At 38.6% G+C, this 27,425-nt stretch overlaps 1 protein-coding gene across 2 annotated transcripts in view; it reads right to left on the reverse strand.

The window, feature by feature from the left end:
- The window catches only part of GRIN2C (glutamate ionotropic receptor NMDA type subunit 2C), a 95,256-nt gene that overhangs the window by 55,441 nt on the left and 12,390 nt on the right, over positions 1-27,425 (reverse strand). The window contains exons 2-3 of one of the 2 annotated variants that reach the window (XM_034408709.3): positions 9,324-9,747; positions 160-755 (exon numbers count right to left, since the gene is read on the reverse strand). In XM_034408709.3, coding sequence (XP_034264600.2) covers positions 160-755; positions 9,324-9,737 — 1,010 coding nt within the window. In that variant the 5' untranslated portion in view covers positions 9,738-9,747. The remainder of the gene's footprint in view (positions 1-159; positions 756-9,323; positions 9,748-27,425) is intronic. The other variant, XM_060688715.2, reaches the window with a different exon arrangement.

The following is a 27,425-nucleotide window of genomic DNA, read 5'->3' on the forward strand; positions in this document are numbered from 1 at the left end:
TAGAAATCTAAGAAGCCTTATTAGGATTACCACTAAACTGCCTCTCCCATAGATGAAAATGCCCATTATTTCATGATGAAAGATCATTGTCAATCAAATTCTGATTTCTAATACACACCCACAAGCATCGGTTTAAATCAATGTTACCTCTATACTGACCTATAGAAAGTGTTTGTTGGTGCGCTAGAAGGGGTTTTGCTATTGCAGTCTCTACCCACGATGGGGAGATAGCCATGGGCCTTGAAATAGCTCTCAGCTCCGATAGCAATGATAGCCACTCCATCCCGGACCTTTTGTCTCAGGTTCATTTTCCAGCTTTCAGTGGCCACGCTGACGAGGCCAATAGGGAACGAGGTAGGTGGCACATCCATGTTGCCCACTGTTAGACTAGGCACAATCCAGACATAGCCAGGGCCGATCAAACCAGCCTGCTCGACCACCTGGAAGAGGAATTCTGCCTCATCTTGTGAACAATAGACGATCATGACTTGAGCGTCTATCTGGCGCAGCAGCTTCTGCAGTTTGGAGATGCTCGTATCCTGGGACATCTCAAAGGTCAAGACTTCCTGGATCTCCCAGCCAAAATAGCTGGTGTCTGTGAAGGACCGAATTACATCCAGGAAGATGCTATATCCTGGATAGAAGCTGGTGATAACAGCGAAGGAGCTCCAGTCGTATTCCTCCAAGACTTTGAAGATCACTTGTATCTGTTGTTCAATTGAGACACCCAACTGTAGAAAGGCAGAGCCAGGCTCCTAGGAAAGAGAGAGAGAAAGAGAGAGAGAGAGAGAATGAAAGAGGATAAGCAAGATTTCAGCAAACAATGTATATTTCTTGATATCTTAACTAAGCCTCCCCCAACTTGGTGCTGTACTTCAGTTTCCATGATTTTTTCAAGCAGCGTGGCTTCTATGCAAGTGAATGTGACCTACCTGAAAAATTGGGGAAAGCCATCCATAGCCATTATCTCAGAATAGTGGCCTTGATGAACATTTTTGTTACTATTTCTAACACTTTCAAATTGAGGACTGGTATAGCATGTTGCAGCTATGAAGTCAGAAAATTCATCCTGCTTTTCAGCCTTGCCACCTATTTGCTTCATAAAAATGGGGCATATCAGGATATCTGCTTTCATATGAGTCATTTCCAAGTAAAATCAGAAAGCATTATCACCACTACAATCTCTAAATCTATTGTGAACTTAAATTATAGTAATCATTTCTTAACCAATACCTACTAGATCTGCTTCAGCAACCCTGTATCGGGTATTCTGACTCATTGTGCCTTTTTAAATTCCTAATTCCCACCCTTTATGTTTGATTGCATTTCACACTATTTCCCCCTAATATAGATATAGACATAATACACATACATAGGAGACCCATGTAGAGAAAACAGTAATTTTCCTGAACTCTAAACTACTGAATAAACACCACACAGCAATGGAATATACCATAGATTTTAAAACAAAATATGAACCTTCACTTTTTCTTCCCAAATTTAAGAATGTTCAGTATAACATTTTGTAGAAAGATCATTTATCACATTTTAATAGTTTTCTAAAGAAATCAGTATTAATCTTTATCCTTGATATATTGTTCTATATAGTAAAACCTACAGTCTTAAAATACACATATACAGTATTAATTAAGCCCTTTCTTAAAATATGTGCATTGATTTTTTTTAATCGTTTAGAAAATGGGGGGTATGCTTTTGTTGCTTGCAAAATTCAAATGGAAGTTCCACATAACTTTTCAGAGCAACTTACTATAATCTCCAAATAAATTGTGTTGTTTTTCTTTAAAAGAAGAGAGAAATCAAAAACAATCCCAGCAAAGTGAATCATTAGAAAGCAAAGATTTAATATGAAATAAATTGGCAGAGAAGGTGGGAGACAAGCTGTCTCAGAAACTAAAACCGCAAGCTTAGAGTTAATGACATATTTAAGCCTTTTTAAGTACAGTTACTGTACCTTTATGTATCCTAATATGACAGTATTTAAATTGGCTTTGTCGCTAACTATCCTTTCATTTAAAGTGAGGAATTTTTGTGAACTTGTTCTCTTTAAAGGAGAAATTATTTCTCTTTGTCATGTTAAATTTCAGTCTTTTCTTCATACTAGGATAGTGGGACCGCTTTATGCCTCCTAAATGTGGATTTGCTTACTGTTAAGAGTGCTGTATGTTAATTAATGTTTTTAGACTCTGTTTGGACTTTTTGCTGACACCTGAATTGGAGAGAACGTTACTTATTGGATTTGCCTATAGTTAAGAGATGAGTTATGGGAAGAAGAACTGTATCTGCTAATTAAGAGGTGGTGAAGAGATTGGGAAATTGTTTAGACACCTCAAGATGAGGGTGTGAAGTTGCTTTCTTAGGGTTTTTCTTTCATTTTTTTCTTTCTTCTTTGCTTTCTTGCACCTTTTTTTTTTCTTTTTAGTTTGTATTATCTTTTACTATTGCAATTAAAACTTTTAATATTTTATTTTAAAAAAGGAACCTGAGACAGCAGAAGGAATACATTGTTCTTGCAGAAGAAAAGAGCATTTCTTCAGAATAGGAAAGTGTCATTGTTCTGTAATTCCCAAATTAATTTAGCAAGGAAGGTAATGAATATGAACAAAACATATTGTTGCAATCAAATGCAAGCCAGCTAAGACCTTGAAGAAGATTATTTCTTTAAAAATAAGCACACCAATAAAATTAAATCTCTGGTTTAGAATAGCAGCCATCTTCCTTAGGGAAGACATATAGGTCAGCAGTATTGCATACGCTTTGCATGACAAAAGGACCAGATGCACTCCTTACCATCTCTACAGAGATGCGCTCATCAAAATCCCACCTGTCTGCTGTCAAGTGGTGCAGATATTCTTGAGCTTCTTGGAGTCTTAATTAGACTTGACCTGAAGCACCTCCATATAATCTTCAGCTCTCAGTATAATGCAGGTTCCATGCATAGGTAGATAGCGATAGATAGATATAGTATCTAAATGAGATCTACTTACGCATCTACCTAAATGGAATATCTAAGAGTCATAGGGAACATTCAACTTGCCTATTTAAGAAATATATACATTCTAGTGAAATTTAAGCATAGGCACCTAAATACAATCCATTTAGTTTGGTTACTGAATTAACCAATTTCCTGGGTTAATCAGGGGTTGCCACAAAGAAGAGGGAGTCAAGCTATTCTCCAAAATACCTGAGAGCAGAACAAGAAGCAAAGGTTGGAAACTAATCAAGGAGAGAAGCAACCTAGAACTAAGGAGAAATTTCCCCACAGTGAGAACAATTAACCAGTAGAATGACTTGCCTCCTGATGTGAATGCTCCAACACTGGAAGTTTTTAAGAGGAGATTGGATAATCATTTGTCTGAAATGGAATAGGGTTTCCTGCCTGAGCAGGGGGCTGGACTAGAAAACCAAGGTTCCTTCCAACTTTGTTGTTCTGTTCTGTTCTGTTCTGTTCTGTTCTGTTCTGTTCTGTTCTGTTCTGTTCTATTCTAATCTATTCTATTCTATTCTATTCTATTCTATTCTATTCTATTCTATTCTATTCATAATACACTGGAGCAGCTAACTGGGGGTTATCCACATTAACCATTCACACATAGAGATCAATACATGAAAACAGTTAAACCTAGCAAAGATGTGTAACTGACTTAGTGGAACCTGTTGTGTGAATACAACTAATTCATCACAACATTGGTCATGTTTAAACAAATGACATAATTATTATCACAATACTTGAATGAAATGATAATGGAAAAACGGATCTGAAATTGCATCCCCACCCCCCAAACTGACAAACAGGCAGGCAGGTAGACAAAAGCAGCTAATTTTATAGAAATGTTGAATGGTATTACATCATACAATATATAAGAAATTCTAGGGATTCTTTTTGTGACAAGAGAAGACTACATTCCAGTTTAGCTGTGATGATTGTGTCAAGCAAAGTCAAACTTAGTGTCAAGTTAAGCCTTAATTCTTTTTCCCCCTAAAATGGAATAGATGCCCAATATTTTAAGGTCTACCATAACTTGAATTTGATATTGTCTTTTCTTTTTGCTCATAAATTTATTAAACATTTCCTTATAAAAATGGACAGTATATCCATGTAATCAGTGGCTTAAAGTACTGGCCACATACATTTCCTCAACACCACTTCTGTGGCCCTGAGAATATTCCCAGAGAAGTTGAGGGGTACTTTTTGGTGGTTATCTGAAGATTTTAAGGGAGAACTAGAGTCACTTATTTCATCTTCTTAAAACCCCAAAGCAGCAACAAAACATGGGCCAATTTTTCCAATTGGTTTACAGGAAGAAAGAGTTGGCTTTCATTCTTTCAAGCACTAAAAATATTTACCCATCCCCAAAGGTTGAAATGGTTCTCTCCCCCATTGACCTTCTAATATCAGCAACTGTGATCCACGTGATTTCTGGAAGCAAAGCATTTCTTTAAATAAGCTGAATCATAAATACATCTCTCTTTTTCTAGTTGATGAAGTAAAGGGAAGTTGTGGTGAAACAGGAATGGATTTTTAATAGCCCATCTCCTACACATTCTGGGATTAAATATATGCTCAGAGTACTATTTAGCCTTCCTTAATTTCAAGTGACTTAAATCTCTGCAAGACTTAAATCAAACATTTTCATTCTTTAACATGCCTCAATGAGCTATTATGCAAACACTTGCTGTATGTCAATTACCCAGCAAATATCTCAAAGTAAATCCCACAAGCCTGAATTCCACCCATCCCTACTCAAAGGATTATATTGCTAGCATGCCTGAAGAAAAGTATGATCATTTACAATGCACTCTGCTTAGAAGAGGAAGAAAAAATGGATCACTTTCCTCCAAGATTCGGCAGAACAAAAATATTCCCAACTCCAGTCCTTTATATACCATATTGCCATAATTGGTAATCTTTGTGATGACTTATCCTTTCTTTCCCCAAAACGACTAGCCACAGAAATATATTCATGACTACGTAATACAGCACACTTTCTTAACCCAATTCAGAAGCCATCAACAATGGGTGGCGTGTTTCTACAAAACCATTTTTGTAAGGTGGGATTTGAGGAAAAAGACCACCAAGAAGGAACTTTTGTAACTATCTCCAAAACAGACAAAGATCCACTGAGTTAACAAACATGAACACCTGCTAAGAAACTGGTGACTTTCTGAAGTGTCAATTAATTCAGCCTGACGATACTCATGCTGGCTAGTTACTTATGTCTAGTCAGATAGTAACCTATCTGAACCAAAGCCTAATGTACCTGGAAGATAACAAATTAAATAAGGTTGTTACGTTCTCTGCTTCCATGCAGCAAGCTTGCTCTTTAGAATAGTGGACAGTATACCTAATATTTCTGCCATTGACTGCCACAAACACATCATCTCCAGTCAAGCTGAGTTGCTATGGATAAATTGCTTCCAGGTAGAAATTTCCTTTCAATAACCTAAAGCTTTTTTTGACTGGAGAGCAAGAGCTTGTCATTAGTCATCTTTGCACAGTCCTATATATTACTTTACTTTCTGATACAGGAATTATTATTAACAAAGATCTGGCCAAGCCAGAGGAACAGGCTGAAGAATATCCTCATTATTTCTAATCATGTCTGAATGGGCTCTTCTGCCTATAGATAACACAATGATCCAGGATCAGTCTTAGACAAATAAAACCACATTGTGTTGGCTGCTAACAAGGCACAGGAACATACCCTATTTTCCTGTGAGAAGTTGACAGTAACTACCACTGACATTTGTGACAGGTGAGCAAGCTAAAAATAATTACCCAAGTGCATAGCCCATCTGTAAAAAAATTTCAGTGTGTCCTACAGTAGTCTCTGCAATGTAGTTGCATGTGCCCTAAATTAGTGATTTAAGACAGAAGTGCTGCTTTTCTAGAACGAAACATGGGACAGGATTTTGCGCTTGCCAACATGAGCTGCATCCCAATCGTACAGGTTTATTGATCCAGAAATCAATAAACAGATGTTACACATTGACAAGACTTTGACTGTACTTTCCTCCATTCCTGAAAATTAATAACTACTGCAACGCTCTCTACATGGGGCTCCTTTTGAGGAGCACCCGGAGGCTCCAGCTGGTCCAGAACGCAGCAGCGCGGGTAATGACAGGAGCAGCATGGCGCTCCCATGTAACACCGCTCCTGCGCGAGCTGCACTGGCTCCCGGTGGTCTTCCGGGTGCGCTTCAAGGTGCTGGTTATCACCTTCAAAATGCTCCATGGCATAGGGCCTAGCTATCTTCGAGACCGCCTGCTGCTACCGACGACCTCCCATCGACCCGTGCACTCCCACAGAGAGGGCCTCCTCAGGGTGCCATCAGCCAAACAGTGTAGGCTGGTGACCCCCAGGGGAGGGCCTTCTCTGTGGGGGCACCTACCCTCTGGAATCAGCTCCCCCCAGAGATAAGGAGAATCCAGGACCTCAGTGCCTTCCGTCGTGCCCTTAAAACCCATTTTTTCAAGCAAGCCGGGCTGGCTTAAGAAGAAATTTTTAAATGCTTTTAAATGTTTTAAGCGTTTTAATTGGTAGTGAGTTTTAATTGGGCCAAATTTATATATCTTTTAATTATTTTTTTAATATTTGTCTTGCATGTTTTTTAATTTTGGCTGTACACTGCCCTGAGTCCTCAGGGAGAAGGGCGGTATAGAAATTCAATAATAAATAAATAAATAAATAAATAAATAAAATATATTCCAGTTTTCTACCTGTTTCAGCAATATAAACAGTTATCAAAAGGCTTGCCATAATTGTACAAGATTTATTAGTTTCTATTTTCTTGCTATGATAGTTTTAACAGCATTCAATGAACACTGGTTGACCTGCCTGACAAAAATATTAGCTTCTACATATATATTGTAAGAATTCTGAATAATCTGGTGAAATAGTGGTCAAAATACTGTTCCTTCTTCCTTACTTTCCATAATTCTATGTTATAGTTTGTGTCCATAAAAGAATAGCCTTACAAACATATCCATCAAAAGAATAGCCTTAAAACCTTAATAATTCATAACTCATAACATTACAAACTTGATAAACTCCATAAAAAGAATACAAATTTCTCCATAAAAAATAGCCTTACAGAAAAAGGAAGGGAGGGAGGGAGGGAGGGAGGGAGGGAGGGAGGAAGGAAGGAAGGAAGGAAGGAAGGAAGGAAGGAAGGAAGGAAGGAAGGAAGGAAGGAAATCACACATAAATGATATGGCTTGTCTTAGCTTACATATGGAGTGGAGTGGTATTTAAAGGATAGATTTCACCTTTTTATTCTGCGAACAAAAAGTTACATTTTAAATAGTTTATATAAGCTATTCATACAGATACAGATTATGCTTAGAATCCCCATATCACCCACCCCTACAAAGACGTGCACAGATAATTAATCAATCCACTTTCACTATCCAAACTGCAACTCCCCAAAAGAAACTATTTAGATAGATTGCTGGATGTGGGGTCTGGGAAGCAGGAAGGCAGCTGTGGGGTGGGGTGGGATTCATTGTATCAGAGGTGACTTCAGGTTAGCAATCATTCAGCTACCTGCTGAATTAATGTTACTATAAATACTTAGTAGATCCCAAGCAATCATATTGGACTGTACTAGCAATCCTGTTTGATATGATACAGAACCGCAACTGCAATTGAACTGTTTTCTCTGGGTTGCTCATCCAAGAACTAGATTACTTGTGCTTAATGATTCATTGATCAACTTCTATCATAATACTGTTTAATTGCTTTATTTTTTTTTACATTTTTCTTCAAGAACCTTACTTTTTAAAAAAAAATTAATTCCATGTAAATGGAACCACTCTACCATTAATATTACCAACATTTCTAGATATTATAAAAAAGAAGAAAAACTATTCTCCTTCTTATAGACATGCCAAAATCAGAAGCCAAGGTGTTCCCATGCCTATTTTTAAAATACTCAACAGGAAGTATAAATCCTTTGCAGTGATGACTTCCCATTTCAGCCTTTCGGTCAACGTGGTGTTCATCAGGACTTATTGGACAGTAGCTAACAGCTGGCAAGGTGAAGGGGATTTCTAATCCCACAAATCTGGAGGCATCCAATTGGAAGAGACTGTTGTTTAACCACTCAGAAATATACCTCCTTAATTCACATCAGGGCCTCCACATTTCTCCTTATTGATCTTTGCAAACTTGTCCTTCAGGTAAAATTCCATGGTCTTGCTTTTTTCATCCTGGTAAAGAAGATGGAAGATTTTTTCCCCAATTCTGTTAGGGAAATACTTTAAGAGCTGACCAGCTGCTACAATGATATAAGGCAGGGAATGAGTCAGCAAGGTTTTTGGGGTGATATGACATTAAGAGGCTGTATATATAAGAGAGGCCCTGTGAGAGCGTCTCTCTCTCCGTGTGTGTTTCTGTGCTATAGTTGATGATTGATTGCCTGATTTTTGCCTTATACATGTATGTATATATTCCTTGTAAATACGTGTAGTATATATTCCTTGTAAATAAACCACTATTTGAAACACAAACCTCTGTTTACAGTATTTTGATCCTGGGTTGTCTCAAAATAGTCACACTGTGAACACTCTGACAAATTCCTTTCCATTTTAAATTCTTATTCATTTCACTGTGGTTATAGGCTCAAGTGCTAGTTCATTAAAAAAAAGTTGGCATTCTTAAAAGAGACCATTTGAATGAGAAGATGAACTGCTCTACCTGCAAGGAGTGGCTCTAGGTAGAAATAGGTTCTAAATAATTGAGCAGAGAGCATGACCATGGATTTGTCATCAGTGAGTAAATGTATAATATACTCTATGCAGCACCACCAAGGCAGCCAGTATTCAAGAGAGCATTCACAAAATAATATCCTTTTTGGTCTCCTTGCTGTGGCTTCCTAGCCAAATCTACTTAAATCTCGCATGATATGTGCCTGGAGCTTGCATAGCTGTTTTCCCTGGTTGTTGCTTAATCTTTTATTGTCAGTTTCCCTTGTCAAGCCTTGTCTTCCTGCCCAGCTAACTAACTAGTGAATCTCCCAATCTGCACTGGCACTTGCAGGTGTTAAGTGTACAGTGTGACCCAAGTCTAGATTAAACAAAATTCAGTATTGTTTTAAAAAGTCAGACTCTTAGTGAACAACAATTGCTTTTAGTCGTTTACTGCAATAGAATTATACCATTGTTTAAGTTAAGAGAATTTATATCCTGAATGGTCTTGTAGAAAACTGTGACAATAGATAAATAAATGAATACATATGAGGTATCTGAGAATAATCTACAGGCCCATTCCAGCTCAATTTCCCAGAATAACAATGAAATTTCACCTTAGGTGTAAGGACTACAGCAGATCCTCCACTGATACTAACGATAGGTACATAGGTCTGGGATGAGATGAAATCAAGGATCTGTGCCACAGCTTCTGTACCAATGTTGTCCTCAAAGACAATTCCATGGATTTTTGTGCTGGAGAGCATGTCACAGATTTGAGTCAAGAGTGTGCTGGGATTAGTGTCATTAACCACCACAGTGACTGGATGGACCTCTAGAGGCATGTCCAGGAAGGTCTGGTATGTTAGTCGGCTCCGGATATGGAGAGAGTATGAAGAGCTGCTGAAAACCACAGCCACGTTTACCACAGGTTCCCTGGAGTTTGGCACCGAAGTATCCATTAGGGCAGCTGAACAGCCCAGCACCATAGACAGCACCAGGGTGTTTGCCAATGTTCTGTCCATGGCCATTAAGGAGCTCCTGAAAGTCAGAACAAAGATAAATTATGGAAAGCGTCCAAGGGAGGAATGAGTGGAAAGTACAGATGATGCATTTTATCAGTTGGATCTTGGGGAGCTATTTTACACAGTGTATTTCAAGAAACCTGACTACGTCTCTTAGCATACAGGACCCAGAGGGTCAACCACAACTCTAGGATAAGCACATTTATTTATTTATATCCTGCTTTTATTATTACATACCAATATTTTTTCCTCCTCCTATTTTCCCCACAACTACTACCCTGTGTGGTAGATTGGGCTGAGAGAGAGCGACTGGTCCAGAGTAATCCAGACAGGACTTGTTGAGAAGAACCCAGGCTGACAGGGAGCAAGGATCAAGCACATATTTAGCCTGGAGTTACTGCATAACACAATAGTAGCTAGCTTAAACTCTGCACGTGTGGGTCTGATAGGACTAAAATTCATGATCTCCCAGTTTCTAGGCTGGTGCCTTATACACTAGTTCAAACTATAATCTATGGTTTTCCAACATTGAATAGTTTCTTCATTTTTATCTGTAGACTTAGGGGGAAGTCTTAAATAGGCATCTAGGAATATGTAATGGGTGAAACAGTCCTGAATTATAGAAAAATAAATTCTATCAAATACTACTAAGCAATAATGGTATGGGGAGATTGCTTACTTTTGAGATTGATACCCCATCATGTCTCCATTCTCAAGGGATCTTCCACAAGGATGTCTCCTCATTTTATCCTACAATAACAATTCTGTGAGGTCCATTGGAGTGGGAGAGTACCTGATCCAAAGTTACACAGAGCATTTTCATGGATGAAGTGAACCTTGGTTCTCAATCCTAGCCCAACATTTGAACTATCTAGCATTTCAACCCTACTGACTCCCATTCTCTCATAATCCAAGACCTCTTTGCCTCATCCATCCCTACTCTATAATTAAGCATGTCATCTGTTCATCAAGTTTCCTTCCCCCATTTCTATTTTCCTTACTGTCTTACATTCATCCTTATTAAGGCTCTTCCTTTGTTTTATCAGTTGAACCATTGCAATGCTTTGTACAAGGAAATTCCCCTGAAGAGTATCCAGAAGCTTCAGCTGGTACAGAATGCCGCGGCACAGGCAATTATGTGCATTCTTAGAACAGCACATGTTATACCTCCACTCCACGAGCTGTATTGGTTGCCAGTTTGCTTTCATATCTAATTTAAATGCTGGTTTTGACCTGTAAGGCCCTTCATGGCATGGGATCAGGATATCAGAGAGACTGCCTCTCTTTGGTAATATAAGCCTTCCCCAAGAGATTTGACAGAAAAGACATGCTATGGATACCATCAGCTAGGAACCTTCATTTGGTGGGTCCCAGGAGACGTATCTTCTCTTCCATGGCATCCGCCTTATGGATCATTTCCACCAAAAAATTAGATTAGGTCAATCCTTTTTGACAGTCCAAGGCCCTCAAAACCTGGTTAGGTTATGGCTCCATTGCTGAGTTGGCTATTCTTATCCTCTCTTCCCTAGTATTTGTATTTCTGTTTTTTATACCAGTAGTGGGTTCCACTTAACTTCGCTCTGGTTCGGAATCGGGAGCAGATGCACGCTCGCTTCACTCGCAAGAGGTGCTTCTGCACATGTGCAGAACCTTTTGCGCATGCGCAGAGTGTCCGTGATGACATCCGGGTGGGTGGGCGGAACCTCCCGTCACCACCACTACCGGTTCGCCCAAACTGGGGAGAACCGGTAGAAACCCACCACTGTTTTATTCTATTTATTTTTAAATGATGTTTTTATTCTTATATCTGTTCATTTTATATATGATTTTATTTGTTGTTATTTTTTACACTACCCAGAATCGCCTTTGTTGAGATGGGTGGCTATATAAAGTTTATTAATAAATAAAATAAGTGTGGAGGGCTCTTGATATTCTGTATTCCATCATTCTGTTTTACAGTCACCTTTGATACAACATATTACATCTATTGCCCCCTCAATTCTCTCTTCATTACCAAACTAGGCAACATCATCAGTGCTAGCACTGATGATGTTACCTAATTTGGTAATCAAACATCTGTAAGAAAACCACCAAGCTCAAAGACCTTCAGTTCAATCCTGAGCATATTTTTTCCTAAAGATGTAATTCTTGTTCCTGGCGTTTTCTGTTATGCCTCTCTTGAACAGCCTCACAACTGCCCACACTTTGCAATCCAGAAAAGGCCCATGAGAGGAAGTCTGTTGTGTGGTGAAGTGCAAAGAAGGTAAACTGTATAGTCTGTCAGACACAGAATCAGAATCGTTAAAGATACAAATACTGTAATGTATTATTAAGCGCCACATTCCCACATCCTCCCAGAAGAATATCATAAAATTCTATTATTCTACCCTGTTTTCCCCAAAATAAGGCATCCCCTGATAATAAGCCCAATCGGGCTTTTGAGCGCATGGCAATAAGGCCAAGCATTTATTTCAGGGTTCAAAAAAATATAAGACGGGGTCTTATTTTCGGGGAAACACGGTACTTCATAAATATATTTTCTTTGGAAGAAAATAATCCATCAAGCCCAATGAGAAAGGGGGGAAAATGCAGAATAAATTCTTGGCACAACATTCTTGGGAAGGTTTCTTGGGAACCTTTCTTGGGAAGGTCAGAGGTGAGGCTGGTGTCTGTCATGGGTAAAGCTGTTGCATCTCTCTATCCCTCCCCATCCAACCTGCATTTCTTTCTTTCTGTCTGCCTTTTTTTTCTGGCTAGATTAGCCATTTTTCTAAGCTGATAAAATTGGGAGTGCCAAGTGGGGCTGCTTGGGGGGGGGGCTGTTTCTATATTGTCTGAGATCCATTTATGCAAGAGGAACTTTGAGTCTTTTTCCCTCCCTAAATGGTTGAATAGAGCTAGCTGTAGTTTCTTTCTGAATAAAACCTCACATTGTTATTCAGATGACCTGTGAAAGGATCCCCACTGAGCAACACATGAACAGCTTTTCTTTTCAAAAACTAAGCTGTGCATATTTATATGGTTAAATAGAGAATGGCTTATAATGGAAGACTTCTCCCACAATAATCTTTTACTCACTTCATTATCCCCCCATTAAAAAGAGCAAAAATTAGGCTGACTAATCAGCTCTCTTTCCTCCGTTTAGGCTGCTCCAATGCTAGCCTATTCTCTCTTTCTCTTTCAGATACACACACAGACACACAAAAACAAAAAGATACAGCAACACAACTCCAGCAACTCAACAATGGGGAAAGAAAGGAGTCACAGAACACTGGGTACAACTAGGACATGAAGGGGAAAAAAAATTCAAAACCTGCTGCAGTAGTGAACATCTGCATTTATTTTCCAAAATGTGCCTTATTCAATTACTTTCACAAAAGTAATTGAATAATTTTGTGTTTGTGTGGCTGAACACAAAAAAGCTTAGCTTTTCCGCCCTTTTTTCTTAAATTTGAATCCTTTCCCTTCTCAAGTTCCCTCTATTGCCACTCAGTGGCCAATCTAGATGCTTCCTCATTGTATAATTTCCATATAGATTCACGATCCCTTTGAACTAATGTACCCAACCTTAGTTCATGTTTTATTTCTTTGTATTCTGCCCGAGAACTATTATGTTGTTCATTTTTATTCCCTATTCTTATCCTGGTTACTATGATGCTTCTACAGCTATGAAGCCTTTTTCTCTCTCCCTCACCTCATCCAGTGCAAATTACTTAAGGATAAATTGGCTGATGCTTTGTACGCTGAACAAAGTGTACATATTTAAGGTAAAAGACAATAATTCCTTATCCATCTCAACGATAACACCTCTGAAAGGAAGCATTGTCACCAGATAAACACACAAGGCACTGGAATGTTACTCTCTTTCTGTGTAGATAGGAAGAGTAGTGCATTTTAGTTAATATCAGTGGGAACACTCATATCCAATGCAGCCCCTTTTGCTGAATTATGTTTCTCTTTTAGCAGAGATACAAATGTAAGAACCTAATGTATGAGAACAATTGTCTAGTCTAGAGCAGTGTTTCTCAACCTTGGCAACTTTAAGATGTGTGGACTTCAACTTCCAGTATTTGAGGGGCTGCCACAAAGAAGAGGGGGTCAACTTATTTTCCAAAGCACTAGAGGGGAAAACAAGAAACAAGGGATGGAAACTAATGAAGGAGAAAAGCAACCTGGAATTAAGGAGAAACTTCCTAACAGTGAGGACAATTAACCAGTGGAACAGCTTGCCTTCAGACATTATAGGTGCTTCATCCATGGAGGATTTTAAAAAGAGACTGGACAGCCACTTGTCTGATTCAGTATAGGGTCTCCTGCTTGAGCAGGGGGTTGGACCAGAAGACCTCCAAGATCCCTTCCAGCTCTGTTCCTGATTCTGATTCGGAACTCCTAGAATTCCCCATCCACTGTACTGGCTGCAGAATTCTGAAAGGAAGTCCATAATGTTGTCAAGGTTGAGAACTCTGTTCTAGAGGTTCAGATCATTATGTCCTGAGGGCTGATAACTAAACTTAAACTGTAATATCGAGAAAATTTCCATACTTCCCTTAAGATGGTAGCAGTTTTACATTATTATCTGATGAATTCACTAATCATAAGTAATGGTTTTAAATGAATTTATATGTTACTTTTTATATATATTTTAATTTATAATTTATATTTACTTATTTCTATTACTGATATGGCTCCCAACCAACATCACGTGGCTCAGTGTTGTACAATGGAAATAAACAATATTTAATTAAACAAAATAAATTAAAATTATATTTTATCTTTAAGGGAAGAAACACTGTTGTGATCGACAACTCCTTCCTCCTTTACATTTACTCCCCTCCCATACCCTTGTTCAAAAAAAAAAAAAAAAAGAATAAATAGAAGCTAAAAGCAAACCAGAAATATTTAATATTTATATGACCAATCTCTCCCTCTCCCCCCCCCCCATCTCTTGTCACTAGGGATTGGGATTAAGGGGTGTCAAAATGTATTTATTTAAGAAAATTAATATGACCACTCAACACACTCTCAGTGACTCCAGGTAGCTTACAAAGATAAAAACCCAGTATAAAAAACAATAAAAAGCAATAACCCCCACCCCTTTATGGAAATTTATGAAGAAGGAAAATGTTAGAGGGCTGCAGCAGGTTGGATAGCCCTGGAAGATAACTAGGATATTTTGAAAGAAAGGCAAGGAGAACAAAATTGGAGCACATATGTTGTCAGTTACATTTAAGAAGATTTGAGGGCAACTTATAGGGTTTGTCAAGCAGCACTGTGCAGGGAATTTGACACTCATGAAACAACAAAATGTTAAAAAGTAATGATATTTACTTTACTTTAGTTACTTACCAAGCACATCTAAATTATAGTAAAGTAACGAAAATACATTTACAATCTCCAAGGCATGTCATATCTTTTGAGCACCCCCGTTTGGAAATTGAATGTTGAAAAATTTGACACGCCCTAAAAGTAGTGGGAAAAACCACAAAGATCACATTCCTTTTGTATGTGCCAAGAGGAAGAGAAAGATGACTTTGGGCCAATCCTACGTAATTTTCATTTATAATCCTTGTATTCCCTTGTTATCCCATTGTGCAACCATTTCTTACTCCTGAAATATTGAAAGAATTCTTTGCTTTAATTTTACAAACAGTATGTTTCTCACTATTCAATTATTATATTTCTTATTATTTTTCTCTCCTGAAAGTTATTTATATTTCTACTGTTAAAATCCACACTCTTTTTTTATTATTCTTTCTAGCCCAATGGCACATTGGAAGGAAATTATTTAAAAAGACCTGCTACTTCAGACAGAGAAGATCATAACTATAGTGATAAATTATAATCACCATTACTATATTGCCACCTTGTGCCATATATTCTTGTAGCTTAATTTTTTGTTGGAATATAGGAAACTGTTATTTGTTTAAAATGATTATATTCCTTTTAGCATGTTGCCTAAATGTCTAAAGCAACTAATATCACAAACTCTAAAACCAAAAATATAATATTAAACCAGTTGATCATAAACACACATACCTACCACCCATCTAACTGCTTCAGTTTGCTTCATGATAAAACTGGCCCTCCATTAAATCCATCTGGGCTGATGCCTTCTGGATTATCCCTATATGTTGTTGTCCGTATGATCAGAAGAAAATCTGATGCTGGATTGGACTTAACATCTGCATGACTGAATAACCTCTTAATGTGCATCAGGTAGGCAGAGACCTGGAATGGGCGAAGAGATAAAGGGGGAGGGGTTGGGCTGAACTTGTTTTCAATGTACCTCATTCTTATTTCATTGGACATAGATCTGAGTCCTGATTGGATTTGGCCCTCCTGTTATTTCCATCTGCCATCCACATTAGGCTACCTGGAAACATTTCAGCAGCCCCTAATACAAATATTTAGAGCAATATTTGTATTAGATTGTAGAGTCTAAATTTTGCAGGGTACCCATATTTGCTGGCAAGATACATATTACAGTTATGTATTTTCTGAAAATAGAAATGAAATGACTGAATCACCCAATTTAAATATTCTAAACCACTGTAAAGTCCATGCAAATACCTTTTCCTCCTAAGGAAAATAATGAAGAGCGAATAGCTTGCAGGTGCTTTAACAGAGGTGGGTACATAAAAGTGATTGTCCATCCATTGTAACATTTCTGAAATTATGTTTTAGAATATCCATGAAACATAATAGAATTGCCACAAAAGTTATTAAATTTCTGGGCATTTACAATATTAAAGCTTTCACATGGAGCTAAGCACAAATGCTTTATGGGGGTTTCCTACAATTGGCTTGAATGGAAGAAATAAGATATTCTTGTTGGGAGAGGAAAATGTTTTCCACAAATAAGCAGCAAAATCTAACACACACACACACACACACACACACACACACACACACACATATATATTGAATGTGATAAACATGCTGCTTTGATTTATTTCAAAGAATCCACTAAAGATATCTTTGCGTGTTTTTTTCTCGTCTGTTCCTGATCACTAGTTGTGTTCCTTTACAAACCAATTTAGCTGAACAGTATTAGATAAGATGTCAATGCATTAATTTTGTATCATCTTTTCCAAGATGATTTGCATTGTTTTCTTCTTCCCAGAAACACAAAGAGTCTCTAAAAGACTAACGTCTCTTTGACGTTAGTCTTATAAAAGTTCTGTGATTTAGGTTAGGCTACTGAGAGTGACTAGCTTCCTGGCCAATTGAAATCTGAGTCTGGCCCATGACTTTTGTCACAATACCATTGATCATGCTGACCCTCTGGAGTCTAGGACAACTCAGTGCAGCCAACTCGCCGTGGCCACCTTGCAACAGTCAATGCACTGCAACCAACTTGCCATGGCCAACTCACTGTAGGACAAGAGTTACACTAATAATGAAGAAATGGTGGAATAGAATCATTTTTTTAAAAAATGCAAAAGAAAGGACAAAATGAAATATGATAGAAATCAAAATAATTAATAATAATAAAATAATTATTTTAAGTACTTAAATTGAATTGTTGAGTCGTCCCATAGCAAGTTGTGGTGAGTTGGCCATGGCAAATTGGCAGCCCCAAATTATCCCATTCCAGGCCCTTTGTCCCAAGGTATAATAGTCATCTCAGTGCAACAGCCTTCATGTTTTTTTCTGTCTGGTCTTTTTGGTTTTTAACCCTGAGTAAGAATTGAGAATTCCCTCAGTCTTCCTATTTCACAGCCTATGAAACTGTGTTCACCTCTTCTGAACCTAGAGAAGTATAATCTGGTGAAATTGGATGGACTGCAATAGTATTTGCTAGAGAAAAATGAGAAAATGCAGGGCAATTGCTGAAATGAAAAGTACTAAATGGATGTTGGGAGTAATCAAGAAGGATCAGGAAGAAAGTTGAGAAATGAGACATTGTTTCTTGCAATGTGCACCTATCTGTAAAGCTTGAAGAAATCTAGGCTAACAGCAGAATTCAAACGTGACAGGAAAGAACAGTGCGATCAGAGGAAGAAATTCATTGAAAAAGCATATCTTGCTAAAGTTCAAAGGAAGGGGGGGAAAGCAATTTTTAATTCTGTATATGGATAACTCAAATCCCATTAACACAAACAATCATATTCACCATGAAATGTGATAAAATTTAGGCAAATTGATTTTAGTCAAGGGGTGGTGGTAATAGCATCAGGTTTGGCATCTTCTCTAAAGCCATCATTTGAAAAAAGAGCAGATATATCTCAAACTTTTCTTTTAACAGGGAATAGGGACTCTGAGTTTTTATTTTAAAGTTAAGATGCTCCACAACCCAACAAAACACAGGCAGATAAATGTGACTTGAAACAGTGTGACATATTTGTCACTTGAAGTATTCTGTTTCAGAAAACACATTCACCTATAATTCCTTACAGATTAACAGAGTTGGAAGGGACTTTATAGGTCATCTAGTCCAACCCCCTGCTCAAGCAGGAGATCCTACACCATTTCTGACAAATGGCAGTCCAATCTTTTCTTGAAAGTCTCAAGTGATGAAACTCCCACCACTTCCGAAGGCAACTTCTGTTCCATTGGTCGATTGTTCTCACTGTCAGAAAGCTCCTCCTCATTTCTAGGTTGAATCTCTCCTTGGTCAGTTTCCATCCATTATTCCTTGTCTGGCCTTCAGGTGCTTTGGAAAATAGCTTGACTCCCTCATCTCTGTGGCAGCCCCTCAAATATTGGAAGACTGCTATCATGTCTCCCTTCCTTCCTTCCTTCCTTCCTTCCTTCCTTCCTTCCTTCCTTCCTTCCTTCCTTCCTTCCTTTATACATGCTTCTCAATTTTTGAGTGCTAAATTAAAATCTCTTCCTTTTTATATCATAGAGAAAGAGATGATCGATGATCGATAGATATGCATGTATGCATTTATATTTCCCTCTCATATCTACTCTTTCTCTCTCCACTTGTCCTTTGCGTCCAAGGAGTTCAATGCCCTTGTGCAATTTTACATCCTTTGAAGTGAAGCTATGGAGGACTACTGTCTTTGCTTTTCCCATTCCCTTCCTCCTCTGTCTCCCATGATGTCAGCTGCCACGGCACAGCCTGTTTTCCATTCAGTTGTATATGTCTGGGTATATGTATTTCACAGCCTGATAGGTACCTTCAACTCCATCAACTGAAAGATTAAGCAGCAGCAATAATAAAAAATTTAAGGCACTTTAAGGGAAAGATATTAGATTTAATGACTTTGGAGAATGCAGCAGTTAAAGCTGCCAATCATGAGTATGCAAAATATAAACAAGTTTGGAAAAGGATTCTTTAGCTAGCCTGGGGCCTGGCCTGATCCTAAGCAATTTACACGGAGGCACTGCAATTGAGAGTTGTGATTGTTATGAGAAAACATAGTATTACAGTGGTATTTCCTACATCCAATGCACCAGCATGTTTGCATGTGCATGTCTGTGTACATTGATATACTCATGAATCTGAAAACCTTACAGGCATGTACATGTAAAAAAGATATCCTTAAGTCCATTTGACCTCTGGAAATGCATCTATGCAATTTTAGTGGCAGCCATACAGGAATAATTTCATTTTGCTATTGTCTAGGATGTTTTTTCACTTCCCAGTCTAACTAACAGTCATAGAAATCCCAGGTGGTCCTGAGCATCAACCTGCTTTTTTCTACCTTTGCATTACACACTTGCAGCAGAAAATAACAGCATTAAAGATCAATGTTTCCCATAGCATTCAGATAGGTCTGTCCTAAGTGTGCACTGAATAACCTAAGGACTGGCCAACTCCTGAAGCAAAGGAAGCCCTTTACCTCAAGTGATGGATTCGTAAGGATGACAGGCTACAGCCCATATGATTCCCTTTCCACGCAGATCCTCAGTGTGTTGTATTGCAGGCAAGATGACCATAGACATTGCCTATGCTGCTATGGCTAAGACTGTCTTCCTGACTGTCTCACCCACAAGTGCCTTACTTGCTCTGATGCCAGCACTCAGGTCAAGATAGTAGAAGCTGGCAGTGGTGTAGTGTGGAGCAGTGGCCTTCCCACCCTAGCTGGCTGGTCCTTTCAGGCTTCACCGGTTAAGCCACAAGGGTATATGTTCTCTATGTCAACCCATCATTCATCAAATAATGACTTTAAAAAACCTGTAAATGATCAGTTAGCGAATGTATTTTTCCTTCCCCCCCCCCACTCCCAATTGGTCCTGAGGAACATAAAAGTTATGAATCTGTATCAAAACCGATCAATTCTCCCATCCCTCTTTTCATAGACTATATGCCCACTGTAAGCAATATCACTCTCCTACTGAAAGCTATACACACACTTTTCCTAATCAATGTGAATTGTTACCTTCTTTATATTAATGGCCTTTAAATAACAATTTTGGGTCACCTCTTAATCTACGGTGGGTTGCAGCAGCAACAGTAACTTCATAAAAGTGCATGCTAGAAAATTAAGAGGAGATCTGTGGACCTTCAAAGGTTGAAAAATGTAGATTTACTGAATTACAGTGGCCTGATTTTCACACAATACAAAATCAATGCCTGGGTTCACATAGCATTCTATCTGGGTGTCTGAGATTCTCCAGAAACACCGCCGCTGATGTTCCAGCATGGAATATCCTTCCTGCCTGAGATCTTCCTCAGCATGAGAATCTGTAATAGCATCTGCAGATGCTATAACACCACAAGACCCACCAAGTCCAATCAGTAGGGCTAAAAATGAGGAATAACAACATCTGTAGCTCAGAAATATCTGGAGGTCACAGGCTCTCTATCCCTGGCTTAAGAACTTGTAAACTTATTAAATGTCATACCAGATTAGCTATAGTTCAAATAATGAACACAATGTAGTTTGCTTGGCCTGGAATTAGCTGTGGTCTAGACATCATTGTTTAGGTTTTTGATTACAACTAAACCCATGGCTAAAATACATGATGGTTGGCATCATCTCACTGGTTAATTTAGAACACGTAACTTACAATTCCTCCTATGAACTGAACCAACCAAAATTGTCCTGTTGGATTTGCAGCAGAACTTCAAGGTCTGAGGCACGGCAACTTATTGTGATCCTTGTAATTAGAGAGACCAGAAAGGAAATTTGGAACACTCTGCATGCGAAGCATGTCCTCTATTACCAAGTAGTAGCATAACCCATTACTCATGATAAATTTATTAGTTTCCATTTGATTGTACGCCTTATGAGAAATGGCTTATGCCAATTAAATATATGGACAAACTCTCTTTATAATAAAATTTTATTTATATTAATGAAATCTCAAAATATAAACAGCTGCTGAAAAAGACAAATGAGTGGCAAGCCAAGCAGATCCTTCTTCTCTTAACAGCTTATCCACACTGCCTGGTTGCTCTTTTACCAGAATGGGTCAGAAACATTTTTGGAAGGCCAGAACAGATGATATTGCTTTACACAATTGCAGATGTGCCTCTCAGGTGTGTTTTGGTGTCATTAAAGTACCATTTTATCCCTTATGTTGCCTTGAAATTTGTGTCTAATTGGGATATTGTATGCTTTACTTCATCGCAGTCTAACCTGCAGTTTATTGGCTACTTAACAGAGGCAGCAATGCCCCTTCAACTGAATCAATATTATAGTTTCCCTGTTCTCTAATATTTCAGATATTTCAAAACTTTCAGAACTGTTCAGAGCTTCTAGAGTTACCTTTATCAGTAACGCTATAATAGCACAAGGCTTGTGCATATTGTTTTGTAAGTAGAAGGTTGCTGTTTGGAAACCTGGTAGTTTTTTTTCAAAATAGTATCTTTCTCGCCCTGATTGACCCACTTTCCCCTGGGCTTTTTTATTTTATTAAAACCAGTTCTGGATCATTTCACCATTTCACCAGTCTCTTGAGGGGAAAGGATTTCATCCCCTCTCGGTTTCACCTCAAATGACTGGAGAAATAATGAAATGGTTCACCAGAAGACATTAAAAAAAAAGTAATGAAGTCCAAGAGGTACCTCAGGAATTTTAAAAAATGGTAATAAATATTAAGTTAGGACTCAAACCAACAACTTTTTATTTGCAAGGCAAGTGTTATAACCACTGCATTATTGTAATTTAACTGATAAGAGTAAATCTAGATTATAGACCACCGGAGTGGTAAGAAAGGATTTTATAAAATGTTAATCTAATTGTTGCATGTGTGCTTCTTGATGTTTTAATGTAGCATAAATTCAATTTATAGTACTTTCAATGCATACATTTTGTGTGTATGTATCTACCTATTTATCTATGTGTGTGTATGAATGCATGTATGTGCACACAGGTGCGCGCACGCACACGCACACACAGAAACACACAATCCAATATAGCCTGCCCATAGAAAGGAAAACTATTGGTGGTAGGATGACACAGGAGCAGGACAATTGTCTCCTGGGGGAATGTGGTAGCTATTATGAAGTGTCTCAGCCTAGACAGAATTTTCTCAGAGTCAAGTAGCAAAGCAGAGCTTAAGAGCTCTCAGCCTCAATGCTGCTATTATTTTCTTTCTTCCAAGTTTGCATTTTTAAAAAAACCAACATTTTTCGATTCCATTTATGAATAAATTTATACTTTTGGTTGGTTCTATATATTTAAAAAAAATAAAATAAACAAATTCTTAATCATCCCTGCAATATAACCTAAATTATAATTGAATGAACGAACTGAATATTTAATTCAAGGTCAATGGCACCCACATAGAATTCAATGTTCAGTATATTAATTCAGTTGACATTAGTCCATCAAAGTCAACCAGGCTTATTTCGGATGGGAGCACTCATAACATAAACCGTTGCTTCTTTTTTAGAAGTCTTACACAGAAAGCAGGGATTAGGTTCCCCACCCCAAAACATTTATTACCTCTTCTGTGCCCACCCCATGAAAAGAGGACTGTCAGACTGTCTCCACTCTCTTCAATGCTTCAGATCATTTAAACTTTATTAAGAGTCCTGCTTAGCTCAGAGATTCTCTAGTTCAGCACCCCATTTATGTAGTAGTTATTTCTCAGCTTGTGCATTTCTTCGCAGACATCTCATTAACTTAGTTGAGCATGAGCACCCATCCTGCCATAGTAGAGTCGTATCAGCCACCACAATTAGCAGTCATATCCTTCAAAATTCTGCCTAATCCTTTACAAAATTGTCCATGCTATGTTTAGGAAAAGGGAATGGGTAAGCAATCAGAGTTCTTTGTCCAGAGCTCTCTCTACTCTGAAAGAGTTGGCAATGCTCAGAAATAGATGCAGGCACAGAGGAAGTGTTTATGTCCATAGTAGACAAAATCTAAACTTTCTTTCTCTCCCATATTGTCAGGTGCAAAAGACCAAGTTCACATGTGAAGGTTCAATTAAACGGATTTATTGCTAAAAGCCTATGCACGGGAATTGTTGAAATGACCACACACAGAGAGGTTGAGGATATATGTGGTATTTATTGCTTTACAAAGTGACATTATATAGTTTGTTATTTCCAGCCACAGAGTACTTGTCAGCATCTCATTGGCTCACAAAAGTCTTCCAAGCAACTAAAATCTTTGGTTAACCATTACTGCTTGCTTAAGCACTTATAATGTTTAGCTATAGTTAAAGTATAACATACATCCCACTTCCTCTTCTCTTGCTCCTCTTATTTACAGAGTTAGGGTCTTATTTTCTAATGCCATTTCCTGGCGCCTACGTGCATGTAACCTTCCTTATCTGAGGTTTGCCATCCAAGATAGGAAAATTCCTGCACGTATGCAGACTCCTACAGGGAATCTTCTCAACTAATGATGGACTCTTGCTTAAAGGTTGACTCAGCCTTCCATCCTTTCTAAGGTAGGTGAAATGAGGACCCAGTTTGTGGGGGCAATAAACTGACTTTGTATAAAATATACAAAAGTATGAAGGCTATTGCTTAACGCATTGTAAGCCGCCCTGAGTCTCCGGAGAAGGGCGGCATATAAATCAAATTAAAAAAAAAAAAAAAAAAAGATACGAGTCAACAGAACACGAGGGAGGTGGGGGGGGTTGGACTCAGTTCTCTTGTGATTAGGCAAGGATTCTAGGCTACTCCCCCTTTTCACTCCACCCCCAGGTTCTGCCATCCCTTGCCCTACATATATGCTGTTCAAGTTATTAAGTTTATAGTGAGCTTCTGTTGTGAGTTATGAGTTAAAAAGGTGAATTATCACATTCTTGGTGATGCACATAAATAGCACATGGCCCAATTCAATATAATAAAACACTCTGTTGGATGGTCCATAGAAAGACCCGTAAAAGAGGCACAAGAGAACCTTTAGGTGGTGAATCAGATTCATTTGCCTTTTCTTTTGCCACTTTTACTGCCCAAGCAAGGCAGCCAGCTCTCATCACCTTAGCCATCTTTGGCTAATGAGAGTCAATTTACCTGATGTTATTATGGCTTTTTGCATCCAGTCCAGAGAACAGGAGTTAACAACTGTCACTTGCTACCTGTCCCCATGGAAAGGCAATGGTACAGCTCACTGAAGAAAACCCAGAAATCACTGTACTTTATAGCAATCATACCTTCTGAAGAAAGGGTAATAGCCATATGCAGTCAAAAAGATGCTTAATGAGAGTTGAACCATGGAGGGGTGAAAATGAGAAAGACAGTAAATATTATCTGTGTATTATTAGGAATTTGATCATTTATTGTTATTGTTGTTATTTTCCCCATACAGAACATTCTGATATCAGCGAAGGCAATGGTAAAAATAACCCTTGAGATAAAACAGCTAATTAGTTGCTATTGAGTCAAGCTTGACTTCTAGTAATAGTATGGATGAATACTTGCCACCACAATCTGGATCCAGTGATACTTTGTAGCTCCTCCAAGGACAATCTTATGAATTCTTTGATCCCATCTATCCAACTTAAGGCTTGTCCGCCTTTCTAGTTTGTTGAATCTTGCCAAGGTTATTATCTGTCCATGTCACATGCTCAAAGTATATGAGTTTCTGCTTGCTCATAATTGCCTCAAGGGAGCAGTATGCCTTTAATTTGATTCAGGACTAACCAATTTTTCTTGGAGTTAATGATATTCCTATTAATTATTTCCTAATCAATAATTCAAATGCTTCTTTCTTTCTCTTTTCCTTCTCTTTTCCTTCCCTTTTCTTTCCCTTTTCTCTTTTCTCTCTTTCCTTTCCTTTTCTTTCTTTCTCTTCAGCTTTCACAGCTATACATTACCATTGGAAAGACCACTGCAGTAATTATTCTGATCTTTGAAATATTCTTTTCCTTTTCTGGCTTTACCTACCATAAATTGGTCATTGCTTTCCTCCCTAGGTTTAATCCTTCACAAGGTCCATCTTTATTTTTGAATCCCAGACACCAAAACTATCTATCATCTATATCTAACTATATCTTCACTGTGAGATGTAAGTTCATGAAGCATATTGGTTGGGTTACTTTGTCTTAATAATTGACATTTACCCAGATTATTCATTTTTCATTTTTTACTTTCCTTATTTTCAGTTTACAAAATAGTGTCACCTGTGTATTTCAGTGATTCAGCTTCCAATATCGACTCCAGCTATCACATCTTTCAATCTTGCCAATTTTACAATATAGTCCAGATATACATTAAATAGCTATAGAAAAAAATATGTGCCTTTGTCCCACTCCCTTTCCTATTCTGAAGACGTTTCTCCAAATTCAAGTTCTTACATTAGCTTCTTGCTTATTGTAAAATTCTTCAGAATTATCAGATCTTCTCCATTCATGTTAGCTATCTGATTTGAAAGTGGCTTGTTCTTTTGACATTTCTCCCTGTATGAAAGGCTCTGTCTTTCTTTGCAAGATCTTGATTGCTCAAATGTTTATCTCAGTTGAGATTTGAAGATGGCATTTCATCCAAATCTAGGGCTTAAACCCTGCACATATTGATTACAGCAAAAGGTCCCTTTCATGTATTTGGGGGGTGGGGAGATAGTAGATATGAAAGAGGGATCCATAATTACATATGCTGGGTTCTTTTTACTCCCTTCCCCCCTCAACTATCCTAATATTCAGATGTGCATTGATTTGGATTGAACTTGGAAGCTGATAGTTTCCCCCATCCTATTTATTTATTTAGTAAACTTATATGCCACCCATCTCATCTAGAGGTAGCTCAAGGTGGCTTAGAATCAATATAAGTAACAAAATAAAGCATTAAAACAAGAGATAGGGAAGGAGAGGGGGAGGGAGGAGAAGGGAGGAGAGAGAGGGAGTGGGGGAGGGGGAGGGGGAGAGAGAGAGATCTATTCCCAATTTGCAAGATTTCTCCTACACATGCTGTGGATATGTATCTGCATGTATTGGACCATAGCAATTCATCCCTCTTATGATTGAAGGCAAGGAGGAATTGGTTCAGTTCATCATAAGGTTGAGATCAGGTCAGTGTACTAGACTGCAGAGATGAGGATGGAAGAAAAGGTGTGAACTACTTGCACCTGCTCTCTGCCCCTTTCAACTGCTCTTGAACTAAAGATGGAGATTAGGTCCTAGCCCCCTTCCAGATTTCTCTAACCCCAATGGAATAGACATTAAAGCCACAAAAATAAAACATACTGGTGGACCGTAGATTGAGTTCATGATCCTAGAAACTACAAATATGCATAAACATATATCCACATCCACATACACACTAATCACAATCTCCATCTAGCCGAATTGCTAGGAGAAAGAATCTCTTTCACATTTGCAGTAAATTTCAAGTATTTTTAGTTCTGCCATCAATATTTCATGAAGAATATAGCATCAACTACCCAAGAGCTGTAGAGAGAGGGGGGAAAAAACCAAGAGAGCCTTACATCTATGATTTGCCTGTCTTAATTTCTTTTCAAGGCCGTTTAACTATATTGAAGGCTGCATTGGTCCCACTACTACTTTTTTCATGAAACAGAGTTTGATATTTTACTTTGATACCAGAATTCGTACCTCATGCTTCAGCCAGTGTGGCACCCCAAACTATTATTTATTTATTATTATTTATTATTGCGATTTATATGCCGCCTTTCTCCCTGGGGACTCAAAGCGGCTTATAAAATGACAAATTCCAATACAAATCACAATGAAATAAAATTAAAATCAGCGACCCTATTAAAACAATTTAAAATTATGACAGTGTACCCCCAAACGGATCAGTTGAGTTGACGGAAGAGCCACGTCTTCAGCTCACGGCGGAAGGAAAGAAGGTCGGGGGGCTGTCCTGAGCTCGGTGGGCAATTCATTCCAGAGGCTCAGGGCTCCCACAGAGAACGCTCTCCTCCTGGGGGCCGTCAGCCGACATTGTTTGGCCGACGGCACTCTGAGGAGGCCGACTCTGTGAGAGCGCACAGGATGGTGGGAGAGCGGCTGGAGATGGTCCTGCAAGTACCTCGGGCCTAAGCCATGAAGGGCTTTATAGGTAAGCATCAGCACCTTGAAATGTATCCGGAGCACCACCAGCAGCCAGTGCAGCTCATGCAGGAGAGATGTTACACGGGAGTATCTACATACCCCCTAACTACCCACGCGGCTGCGTTCTGGACTAGCTGGAGCCTCCGGACGCATCCCAAGGGCAGCCCCATGTAGAGGGTGTTACAGTAGTCCAACTTAGAGGTAACGAGGGCATGAGTGACTCTGGCGAGGGCATCCCGGTCTAGAAAAGGCCGCAACTGTCGCACAAGACGCACCTTTGCGAAGGCCCCCCTGGTTACGGCCGTCAGATGGTCCTCTAAG

This window comes from Pantherophis guttatus, chromosome 2 (assembly GCF_059756535.1).
Source record: "Pantherophis guttatus breed Tessera chromosome 2, ASM5975653v1, whole genome shotgun sequence".
Classification (NCBI taxonomy): domain Eukaryota; kingdom Metazoa; phylum Chordata; class Lepidosauria; order Squamata; family Colubridae; genus Pantherophis; species Pantherophis guttatus.